Consider the following 11,859-nt stretch of genomic DNA (forward strand, 5'->3'; position numbering starts at 1 on the left):
ATAGCAGATGTTTTTAATTTGCTAATTGACTTTATTCTATAATCACTTCTAGATATTTGTGTTGCAAACACATTTTACTCTAGGATTTATTTTTTCATGATAAACATATGGCTTGAGATAAACAATTTGTAGTTTTGGTCCTTTTCAAACAACATTAAGTAAGATATGGTTTTGAATGAATGACATGTAAGAAGACCCTCAATACATAAGATATCACATTCTGTTGGAACATTTTAATATTAATTAATTAAAATGAATAAATATTACAACATAAATGTAAAGATGTGGGAGTAAATATGGAAGATAAGAAATTAGTGAAAATGTTTAATCTCACATTGAAAAGAAGAGAGACTATTTTATTCTTTTTACTTGTAGTAATTAATGGGTTAATATGAATTGACTCAGATATTGGGCTAGATACATGCGCAAGAGAGAGGTGAAGGGTGGAGGTGTCAAAGGTCCTCTTCTACTTAAGTCTTCTCAAAGTTGCCTACATCCTTACTGATAAGAATCCATCAAAGGTTTCTATGGATGAGATGAGTGAGGAAGAAGTTAGTCTCCATCCAGAAAAAATAGATAAATATACAAAATATGAATATAATTGTCGCTCTTATCTTTTGAATTGTCTTGCCGATTATTTCTATGATTATTATGATACAACTTATAATTCTGCAAAGAAAATTTGGAAAGCTTTACAAAACAAGTATGATACCGAGGAGGCTGGTGCAAAGAAGTATGCTACTAGTAGATTTTTCCGCTACCAAATGGTGGATGGAAAATCGGTGGTGAATCAAACACAAGACTTCCAAATGATTGTGGCAGAATTGAGATCCAAAAGCATAAAAATTGGAGACAATTTGGTGGTAGCTGGCATAATTCATAAACTACCATAATCTTTGAGGGAGTTCCAAAAGACTTTGCGGCACAAACAAAATGAGACATCCTTGAAGACTTTGATCACATGCATCCGTGTGGAGGAGGAGGCTAGAGGACAAGATGCACTCATGACACAAGAGAGCAATGATAATTCCACCACAAAGGTAAACCTTATTTCAGCCAATAATAATATTCCCAAAAATCATTTTCCCAAAAAAGATCAATTGAAGCCTAAAAAAAGAGTTTTCAAAAATAATAATAGACCTCAAGGAAGGGGAAACCCGAATAAAAATTACAATAAGAACTAATGACCCCCTTCACAAGATCAATTTAATAGATCTTGTTTTGTCTATGGCAAGAGTGGGCATATTGCTCGGTTTTGCAAATTTTGAAAACATGAATCTGTCCCGCAAGCTAACGTAACCGAATGGCCATTAGTAGCTATGATAATAGACATCAATATGGTGCAATATGTTGAAGGGTGGTGGGCAGATTCTGGTGCTAATAGGCACGTCTGCTATGACAAAAATTGGTTTAAGTTGCACACTCCTTTTGAAGAAGAAAAAACTATTATGCTTGGTGACTCTAGCAAAACTAAGGTTCTTGGAAGTGGTGAGATTGATTTGAAATTCACTTTTGGACGTGTGTTAACATTGAAAGATGTACTTTGCACTCCGTCTATGAGGAAGAATTTGATGTCAAGTTTTTTGCATAACAAGACTGGCTTCAAACAAACTATGAAATCTGATAATTATGTAACCACTAAAAATGGATTATTTGTGGACAAGGGTTATGCTTGTGATGGAATGTTTAAATTGAATGTTGAGAATAATAAAGCATCTACCAGTTCAGTTTATATATTTTCTTCTATTAATTTTTGGCATGCTCGTTTGTGTCATATAAATAGTAGATATGTGGGAATCATAAGTAATTTAGGATTAATTCCAAGGCTATCAAAAGATTTTGTAAAATGTGTGTTCTAGCCATATGACACGTGTTGGACTATTGTATCCTAGGGAAGACAAGTCAAAGAAGGTCTGCACAGGTTACAAAGTTTAGCCAACCAAGGGTTTGAATCTCCTTAAAAAGAGCGAGTGTCGCGCCTCAATTCAAATAGTATTGTGTAATTTTTCTCTTTAAATAAATAATATAAAAAAGTATTATTCAATTTCTCGTTGCGTTGTTTCCATGTTTGCACCAACACATTCAAACTTTAAGTTTATATTCTTTTAACTAATAAAACATGGCCAATTATTTTCATATTTTTTTCAAATCAATCACTGGTGACTCAACTTAAAACTTCCAAATTTCCAATGCGCTTTGTGTTAATCATCCCAATCACAACTCTTACTCTTCTCTTTAAAGTTTGGATTACCAAAGGCGTTGAATATCATTCATACCATCCTTAAAATACACCACACCAACCATGTGACTAAGCAAATTGTGATCCAATTCATTTCCTTGAGTTACTCAAGTTACAGTTAGCCAACATAGTCTTTGACACTTGGGTTGCGTTTGTTTCGTTTCAAAATATTTTTTGAAAATTATCCCCATTTTCAAGTATTTGGAACGGTAGTCAAACTAAAAATAATTTCCCTAACAATAAAATAGCCCCTCATAAGGCATAAAATGATTTATGCCCTTTTAAGAGTTGTAAAACAATTTACGCCTCATACAGAGCCTCAATCATCAACAACTTCAGCTACATAGAATAGAACCAAGTGGAGCCACTGTGGGATGATTTGCTGTGGAGGTTTTTAAGATTGATAATTGTGATGTGATATTGTCACTTGATGATTTTGTTTCATTTTTTATGTTATTTGATGATTCGGATTTTTATTGAAGTTGGTTAGTGCTATTTTGGTTTTGTAGCTATTTGATGATTTAGGTTTGTTGTGATTTTTTATGTTATATCATGATTTGGCCCATTTGGATTTCAATGAAGTTGAGAGTGAGAGCGATGCTTTAGCATCTTGAATGTTCAGCGTGATATTTGCTACTCAACATAATTTGTTGATTGACTTTTTTTGCTCTTTTCATGAAAATACCAAATTTTATGGTTGTATAAAAAATGGTACAGCAGCAAGATCCCCACTTCTTCTCATTGTTGAAAAGGCGTTAGCATTAATTCCCTTCCTGTTTTTCATAGATTAATCTTTTCTCATTCTTAAAAGTCAGAAATGAGCTCCATTATAAAATTCTACCATTGGAGATCTTTTAAATTCAAGCTTAGAAGTTTGACTTCAACAACTACACTCTCAAATACTCATGACCGGTTTTTTATTTTATATAGGAAATCCGCATGATCTTTACCAAAGATTAGAGACATTTGGTACTTAAATAATGCTTACTAATGTTATGAAAATTTTACCCACTAAAGTATACATATACTGATATACCGAACCATTTCAGCTGTACGTTGAAACAATGCTGAAGGTCTTCGGGTATCCTACAAATATGGTTCCTCCACGCTAAGAAGCCCCAAACTCATATATACTCAAGCCTCAATTTGCTTCCTCTTCAGTTCGTTTTGGGAAAAATAAAAGGATAATCAAATGCGAAAAAATTGCAAGCTTTTGTTTTACAGGACAGAAAAACATATAACATTTACAAAAATAAAAATCATTTCATTTGCTAAATAAAATGACGTTAAGTTTTTCATATGCGCAAGATGCATGTAATAAAATTGGTAGCAAAACACAGTCAAAACCACATGCCTTCCACCACATCTATTATTTGCTAAGATTGTAACTCTACATAATAAAGACAATGACACAGCACAAGAATGCTCATTCAGTCTTTACTCAATATGCAAACAAATAAAATACAAACAAAATAAAATCAGAAGAAAATGTTGGAACAGAAATGTATGTCTCATGGCCAGTCCCAAGAGGTAAAAGCAGCAACGCCGCTCCACAAGGCAATGGAATATGAGACCACCAATCAATGGAGGAGCTCCCGAGGGAGGACCATCAACATCAACAAGCATTTTTATGTGACATTAACTTAGGAATTTGCAGACATATTTAAGTTTGCCCCATTCAAGTAAGGGATTTCTGGTAAAAATCCCCAGTCACAGTATTAATAACAACACACGATTAATTCAAAAAAAGTTCAAATTTTAGATTTAGTGCTTTAAAGTTTAGAATCGGTCATAGGAAACCAAAGTTAAAAAGAAGGAAAATTTAATCAGAAAATTAAGCCACTGAAAAATCTCATAGCTACGCCTCAGAATTGCAGAATAACAGCAAGGCTGGTTAAGCCATTCAGTCCCGAAAGATGGTAATTTGATTTATGATATCATCATTGGCGATATTCAAATTCAACTACAATAAAACCAAAAACGAAAACAAAAACAAAATCATAGATAGTGAGAGAAATGTATGTCTCATGGCCAGTCCCAAGAGGTAAAGGCAGCAACGCTGCTCCACAAGGCAATGGAATATGAGACCACTCGTCGACGGAGGAGCTCCACCAATGAAGGAGGAGGACCATCAACGTCAACAAGCATTTATATGTGACATTAACTTAGGAATTTGCAAACACTAAACAAAGTTTGCTCCTATTAAGTAAGGGATCTGATCTAAAATCCCCTGTCACGAAAACAAGTCCACACAATAACACATATATTAAGACGAACAAAAAAACATTTGGGATTACAAAAATCAAATTTTCTGCAACATCATGACATGCCCCATCAGAGAAAGGAAGAAAGACCAGAACAAAAACTCCATGGGTATGAATTCTGACCCAGATCATATCAGAATTCCCCATCCACATGGTAGATCAACATGCTTTGAAACCTAAAGATACCCAGGAAATCCCTATAGTTAAAACTGCACAAGGACAAGGAGTACACCTCCATGAACAACCAGTCTATATATATACTATATAGAGACATGTTGCGCAGGGCAGCTCTAGAAAACCTTAAGCTGATGCGGCGGAAAAGTGAAACGGTGGCTAATGTTATAACCTAATACTAAGAGTTAAAACCCTAGAGAGGTTCATATAGGAATTATATGTCGGCCTTAGCCCATAAGAAGTCACCTTCGAAAGCCCAATAAAGCAAAAAAAAAAGAAATCAGATTTAAGTGAGCCTGAGCCCATATAAAAATTACTCCATATTGTATATACCCCAACCGGGCCCAATCTTTTTATCTTTCTCGGCTTTTAGAGTAGAATGGTATGTGAGGGTTCAAGATTGTCAGCCGTAGGGGTATGTAGGGGTCGGTTTGGATCGGGTTAAGGAGATTTTTTGACTCAACCAACTATAGTGGGTTAAAAAAAATTTAACCTAACTCAACCCATTAAATATATGGGTGAGTCAGGTTGGGTTTGGTGGGTTTAGAATTTTATGACCCAAACCCAACCCGGTCTGCCATCAAAAAAAAAAATTTATAACCTAACCCACCATGGTGGGTTAAAAAAATTCAACCCAACTCAACCCATCACATAAGTCCAACCCAACCCACATGAGTTGGATTGAATACATGGGTTGGACAATTTTTTTTTTACTATTATTATTAAATTGAGCAAAAAAATTATAAATATATATATATTTAAAAAACCCAAAGATTATTATCAATGTAACTTCTTAAAGACAAACAACACTAATGACTAAACAACAATAGTAATTTACTAGGGTTTGTGTAAACTAATTGGCTTTTATATAAGATAGAAAGAACTGGTTATTTAAAAAAATTATTAATTATATAATATATATTAAATATATGGGTGGGTCGAGTCGAGTTTGGAATTTCATAACATAAACCCAATCCAACTCGCCATCAAAAAAAGTTTCGTAATCCAACTCAGCCCACTAAATCCTAAAAACCGACCCAACCCAGCGGATTGAGTCGGGTCGGATCATTTTTTATGGGTTAGCAGGCTGACTGCACACCCTAGTTAGCCTTAGAAGATCCCTGCGGGGTCTATTTCATGAAATGAAGTGTCTCATTATTTTCAAGATCTGGTGAAGTAGTTTTTGAAAATTATGATATTCTTCACCGTCCTGCGTTTTTGAAAACTATAATATTTTTTACCGTAAAGTATGGTACTCTTCATTGTTTTGCAAGTGTGTTTGTCAAATTTGACTATAAAACCGTCCTTTTTTTTCCCATATTCTTACAGTGTTAATACCTTCTTTTTTGGTCTGCCAGTTTCAGAAGTTATATAAAGCTACCTCGTGCATGCATTAAGGTACTCATAGAAAGATTTTGTTTCTCATTACAAAAAAAAAAGAAAAAAAGAAAAGAAAGGTACTTATAGAAAGAGTGACATCCAGAGGTAAAATAGTAATACAAGTGTAGAGAAACAATGTTTTTTTTTGTTGTTGAAACATGCTTTGTTTGTATTGACTATCTCTATTTTTCTTTTTTAGTTACCGTGATGTTTTTATTCAAGTATTCATGGATTGGCCAAGAACACTACAAAACACGCGGGTCTTTGGCCGCGTTTTTTTAAGCCGCGTTTGCAAAAACGCGGCTATAGACAGGCTAAAGCCACGTTTTTAAAAAAACGCGGCCCAAAGAAAACAACTAAAGTCGCGTTCTAAACATGCGGCCATAGAACGAGTCTAAAGCCGCGTTTTCTTGAGCTACAGCCGCATTTTTGGAGGTGGAGCTATTGCCGCGTTTAAAAAACGCGGCTATAGGACCTGCGTAATTCTTTTTTTTTTTTTTTTAATCTTAACTTAGGCCGCGTTTAAAAAAATGCGGCTCTAGCTTGCCTAAAGCCGCGTTTTACAGACGCGGCTTTAAATTTTGTCTGTAGCCGCGTGTATAAAACGCGGCTTTAGTTTAGAAATTGGCCACGTTTATTAAACGTGGCTTCAGATAGCCCCTATAGCCGCAGGTTAAAAACGCAGCTTTAGGAGTTATATAAATACTAAACTAAAAACCTTTTCAACCCTAGCCTCTCCCATCGCACATAGCCTCCATCTCTCAAGCCCGATCTCAACCCTCACCCTCCATCAGAGCAGATCTTCCTTCGCTTCCCTCATCTTTTCCACCACCACCTCCTCCGACCTCCACCATATCCCTCCCTCTGGCACTCTCGTCACCACTCTCTTCCAAACCACCAGCGTCGTTTCGATTCCTTCGCAATCATCAAACTCCACCGTGAGTCTCTCTTTCTCAGTATATTTGGTTTCATTTTGTGTGTGTGTGTATGTTTTTGGCTTTTTAGTTTATCATCTTTGCATTTGGGGAAGTGGGTATTTCAAAAGTCAATGCTTTTTTTAATTTTTGGTTTTATTTGAGAGATTGGGGTGCGTGGGTTTCTGGAATATCTTGTTTGCATTTGCATTATTGCGACTGATCGTAAAATTAAATTTATGCTCTAAAATTTTAGCTTCGTTGTTTACAACCTCAATTTTTTAATGCAACGCTTGAGGCCAGAGGTGATTTTCTTCCAATTCCATCTAAGCGTGCTTTTGATCAGGTTTATCCTACTCTCACCTTGCTTTTGTTCTTATAAAATTACATTGGGGTATGCTCTACTTTGGTTCTTTGGTAGTGACATATGACAGATCAGGAAAATGTGTCTATATACGCTTGTGTTGGGCTTCAGAATAAGAAAATCTATGATTTATGGTTTGTAGATCGAATTAGGTTTGAAAAGTTTGAATTTTGGCAGATGAAACAGAGGATGATAAGTTATAGAAATTTTGGGCAGCAGCAAAATTAGGTCCTTTATGGTTTATTTGATGGGTTATTTTGGTGGCTAAGAGATAGAAAAAAAAAATGGTGTCTCGGGGTTTTGATAGGTAAGGAAAAGGTTTAAATCTGGAGTTGTAAAAGAGGTAGAAAAGAGAGAATTTTGTTGCTGTTTAAGGGCTATTGAAAGTGATGTGAACAGTGATAGTGAAGAGGGAGAAAGAACAAAACACTCTAGTCACTTTTCCTTCAATAAAAAATTTTGAATTCTTTGAGTACATTGAGCACAAATATGTAAAAACTATTTTTATTTATTTTTTAGTTATTATTAACCAGTAGTATTAGGACTTTTGATTTGACTAGTAAATAAAGACCTAAGAAATACTTACTCTTAGGTGTCATTTTGTAGAGTGTGGAACTGACAAGTGAAGCTATGGAGTTTCTGACTAGAGTCTTTCGATTGTTTGACACTGACAATGTATGCCATTACAATATGCTGGCAGTTTTTAGTTCAATTCTATATCGTATCATATTAACCATTTTATTGCTGTTACAGGGGCTGGCTGCTTGTTCGTCAATATTTTTTTCACAATGATCCAAATTTTTTTGCAGATGTTGGAGGTGGTGTTACGTTCTTGGCTGCAGAGCATTTCATTCAAGTTTTAGAACCTCCCAGGGTGGATTATCTCTGAATATTGGTAAGATCATTTACACTTATATCTTGTTGCACCATGTTTTCCTAGTTGTATTAGGTGATTGGAAGCTACCCCATCTATTTCTTTCAGTTCAGGCAGTGGTGAGAGTTGTGTTGGTTCTGTGGTGAGACTTGAGAGGTATTATTCAATATTCATTATCATTAATGCACTTAATGAATTTTATGTGGTTTAGTTTTCAGTAGTGTTTATGACCAGCCTTCATTGACAAGATCACATAATTGTAATGCATAATTAGTTGTTTTCCCAGCCATCTAATTGTTTAATTTTTAAACTCAACCCATCCTGTGACATAGGAACTGACTGGGTAGGGCACACTGCACCATGTATTATATATGGTATATACCTTGACAACTAAACCAAAGAGAAAATGAAATTGATCAGGGCAGGGTAATATTGGAGCTCTATCCACAAAGATGCTCTTGAAAATGACTCCCAAAGATGAATCTTGGGGAAATACTATACAGTATATTTAAAGCAAGCACACCGTTTGACCTCATATTATAATATTTAATTAATAAATGTTTATTTAAGGGCAAAAGATTTTTAGAGATATACTTTATTACACTACGTGTATGTACTCGATTACTCCTAAAAAGTTCTGTTGTTCCTTACAATTTCAAATTCAATTATGCAAAACCATTTTGGCAAGTATCAATTTTCTGTTGAAACTCAAATTTTGAGGTATGTGGGGTCCCAAAAATAATGACTTTGATTTTTTTTTTAATAATTCTAAAAACTCTACATTAGTTGAAATGTTTAATTACACACATCAAAGAATAGATTTGTGTAATATTCTCATATTGAAATGAACCACTACTGATTTTGCTAAAGTAAATAACATATAACTACATGATATCACTTTCTAATGTGTTTAGGCCTCTTAGGTTGTGCAATGGGGAGAGGAAATGGTCTCTTAAAGAAAGCCTAGTAGTTTCTTCATAAGATTAAATGTGGGCTCTGATGGGCAAGCTGGGACTAAATGTGGGCCTTTTTATCAAACTAGGACTAAATGTGGGCCTTTTTATAGTGGATAGTTGGTTGGAGTTTTATTTTCCATAAAATTTTATCAATATGCGTATCATGAATTTGAGGCACTGACATTACACAGTTCTGAAATTTACTTAAGGTTAATACTTTGATTGGTTGCCTAGCCAAAATAAATTCTAAGGTCTCTCTCTTGCTCTCTAAGGTTAATACTACTGTGATTCAAGTTACTTATCAGTCTGGCTGGCACTATGTTGTGATTGCAGAGAAGACGTGAAATTGAAGCAATTTATGGAGCATGGGCAAGGATTGGTCTCACCGCAGGCTTGGTCGTTGAAGGTCAGACTAGAATTTTTTACTGACTCAGGTATACTTGCTTTTCACCATGTTTGTGCGCATGTATGTGCTCTCTAGCATATTTGTTATATATGTCATTTTGTGTAAAGATGATTTAAGGATATAGAAAATTGAAAAGGAGACACAATGTCTTTGATTCTAGAGACTTCTAAAATTTATTTTTATTTTTATTTTTCTTAAATTCCTTTTCCCCCAAATTATTTAATCGTTTTCATTACATTTGATGAATCTGCAGAAAAAATTTTATCTTTTCAATATGAAAATGAAACTTTAAATTGTGATGGATTAGTTTTATTAGTTTGTACCTGTCAAACTAATAACTTGTGAAAGGGTTGACTTGGGAGATTCCTAAAGGATGGTGCCCCACTTTTTTCACTTGGGAGATTACCACTTTTTGACTTTGGATTTTGATAAGTGTTGCTCTACTTGTTGATCACAGTTGAAGCAGAGGGAATATTATTATATTTGGATGGGTATTATATTGCCCACAGATTGAATGTTTTGGAAGGAAGATCTGGCGGGCCTAACGAGTGGAATTACTGTGATGGATAATAGTGTTCATGTAGGATGATTTGGTGGGCCTTATAAATGAAATCCATACGGAAGCCTGGAGATTGATTTGGCTACTAGCTTTCTTTACACTGTTTTTCAAACTAGAAGAACACTATGGCAGGGAATGATTTTATTTTATTTTTTTTAGAACCCAATTTACTGCTGCTTGGGTATTTTTGCTTCTTTGGATGCAAAATGATGAAGGATATCATCATTCATTTTCATATTCTGACAGTAAAACTTAGCCAAATGGGTTGAATTTCTATGAAATGATATATATATATATATATTGGTGTGGATATGTAATCAATAAAGAAAAAGAACCAAAGTGGGCATAGCACAAGTATATGGTTCAACGAAAAAAGAGACCCCCTTAGGCCTTTTCAGTCCTTTCAATTCAATTATTAACACCAAACATTGGAGTTGTTTACAGGTACCATATGACCTTCATGTTTAATTTATTCAATTTGTATATATAATGTTATATTACGTCCTTTGTGCCATACTGCCTCAAGAATGATGGGATCATGGATTTTTATTGGGGACTACTTATGACTATAGGTGCTGCATTTGTGTTGAATACATTTTTTTTTCTTTTGGCATTTATGTGAAAACAAGCCTTAAAAAGGTTCCTGCCTTAGACTTAATGGTCCTACCTCCATCTTAAAGCCATCACAAAAGAATGCATGCTTCTTACCTTTTAGTTTTAACCCACGGCATTTTATTGATGTATATTTTTTTTCATCATTGGGTATATAATTGCTACAACTACTACGTCTTTACTACAGTGGGAATTCCCTACTATTTTGATATATATATATATATATATATTTCCCTTTGTCGTTTTCTGTGTAAAATTGATTAATCGAATCATATTTTGATTTTCCCTTTGTATTTTAATGTGTAAAACTGATGAGATAGATATTGTTTTGAATGAATACCATATGCATCTTTAAAGAGGTAACTTGATAGGTTATATGACGGTTTTAGAAAAGAAATGAGTTTTTCTAAAGTTTATGAAGGTGATTTAAGGATATGTATGACAGAGCTGTGATTTAAGGTGAGTTAGCTAATATGGTTGCACATGCTGACAATATTTGTATTGTTGGTTGTGTTGAAGGTACTTAAGCAGCTTAATTTGCCTCATAATACTCCAATTTTGCTTGCAAAAGGAGATATTGATAGGGTAAGCCGACCTTGGGAGATCCTACCTACTGGTCACAAAATTGGGACACCAGAGCCATTGTTTAAGGAATTGGTATAACTCTCCTACTTCTATGATTTGTTTTGTGAATTGTGATGGAGATTTTTTTGTTTCATTAGTAAAATATGCTCAAGGCTTAAAACAAGATGTTGAAAGATAATTTCCTTTAAAGGAAAGTTAGTGTCATTTCATTTGTACATATTCATTGTTTCCCTTGGATCATTTTGGGGCTATAGACAAATTCAAAAAAGTATTTAGGGGTTATAGCTGCGTTTAAAACGCAGCTATAGTTGTGGGCTAAAGCCGCGTTTTAAAAACGCGGCCATAGTGATAGGCGGAAGCCGCGTTTTTGAAACGTGGCTTTAGCTCACAACTATGGCCGCAGTTTTAAAACGCGGCTAGAGTATGTCCTATAGCCACGTTTGTAAAAATGTGGCCACAGACCCCTCGAGCCTATAGTTACGTGTTTTAGGCCACGGCTGTAAACGTGGCCTAAAAAAACGCGGCTATAGAC

General features: G+C 34.8%; 1 protein-coding gene and 1 non-coding gene across 23 annotated transcripts; one reads left to right on the forward strand and one right to left on the reverse strand.

Moving 5' to 3' along the window:
• Positions 1 to 4,099: 4,099 nt before the first annotated feature.
• Positions 4,100 to 4,189, reverse strand: LOC142641864 (small nucleolar RNA SNORD96 family). The gene has a single exon (XR_012845538.1). It is a non-coding gene; the product is annotated as a small nucleolar RNA SNORD96 family (small nucleolar RNA).
• Positions 4,190 to 6,778: 2,589 nt separating this feature from the next.
• LOC142640815 (uncharacterized) lies at positions 6,779 to 11,544 on the forward strand. 22 transcript variants are annotated; one of them, XR_012845244.1, is made up of 7 exons: positions 6,779 to 6,995; positions 7,228 to 7,317; positions 7,942 to 8,010; positions 8,089 to 8,230; positions 8,318 to 8,365; positions 9,499 to 9,599; positions 11,262 to 11,544. XR_012845244.1 is itself a non-coding variant. In XM_075815092.1 (6 exons), exons 2-6 carry the CDS (start codon positions 7,256 to 7,258, stop codon positions 11,267 to 11,269), a joined length of 300 nt encoding a protein of 99 aa, XP_075671207.1. In that variant the 5' UTR covers positions 6,779 to 6,995; positions 7,228 to 7,255; the 3' UTR covers positions 11,270 to 11,544. The 22 variants fall into 22 exon arrangements, 3 of the variants coding, with proteins under 3 accessions (XP_075671207.1, XP_075671205.1, XP_075671206.1); XR_012845243.1 differs by having other exon boundaries at positions 8,145 to 8,230; XR_012845247.1 differs by having other exon boundaries at positions 7,275 to 7,317; positions 8,145 to 8,230.
• The last annotated feature ends 315 nt before the right edge of the window (positions 11,545 to 11,859 follow it).

This window comes from Castanea sativa, chromosome 6, assembly GCF_040712315.1.
Source record: "Castanea sativa cultivar Marrone di Chiusa Pesio chromosome 6, ASM4071231v1".
NCBI lineage: Eukaryota > Viridiplantae > Streptophyta > Magnoliopsida > Fagales > Fagaceae > Castanea > Castanea sativa.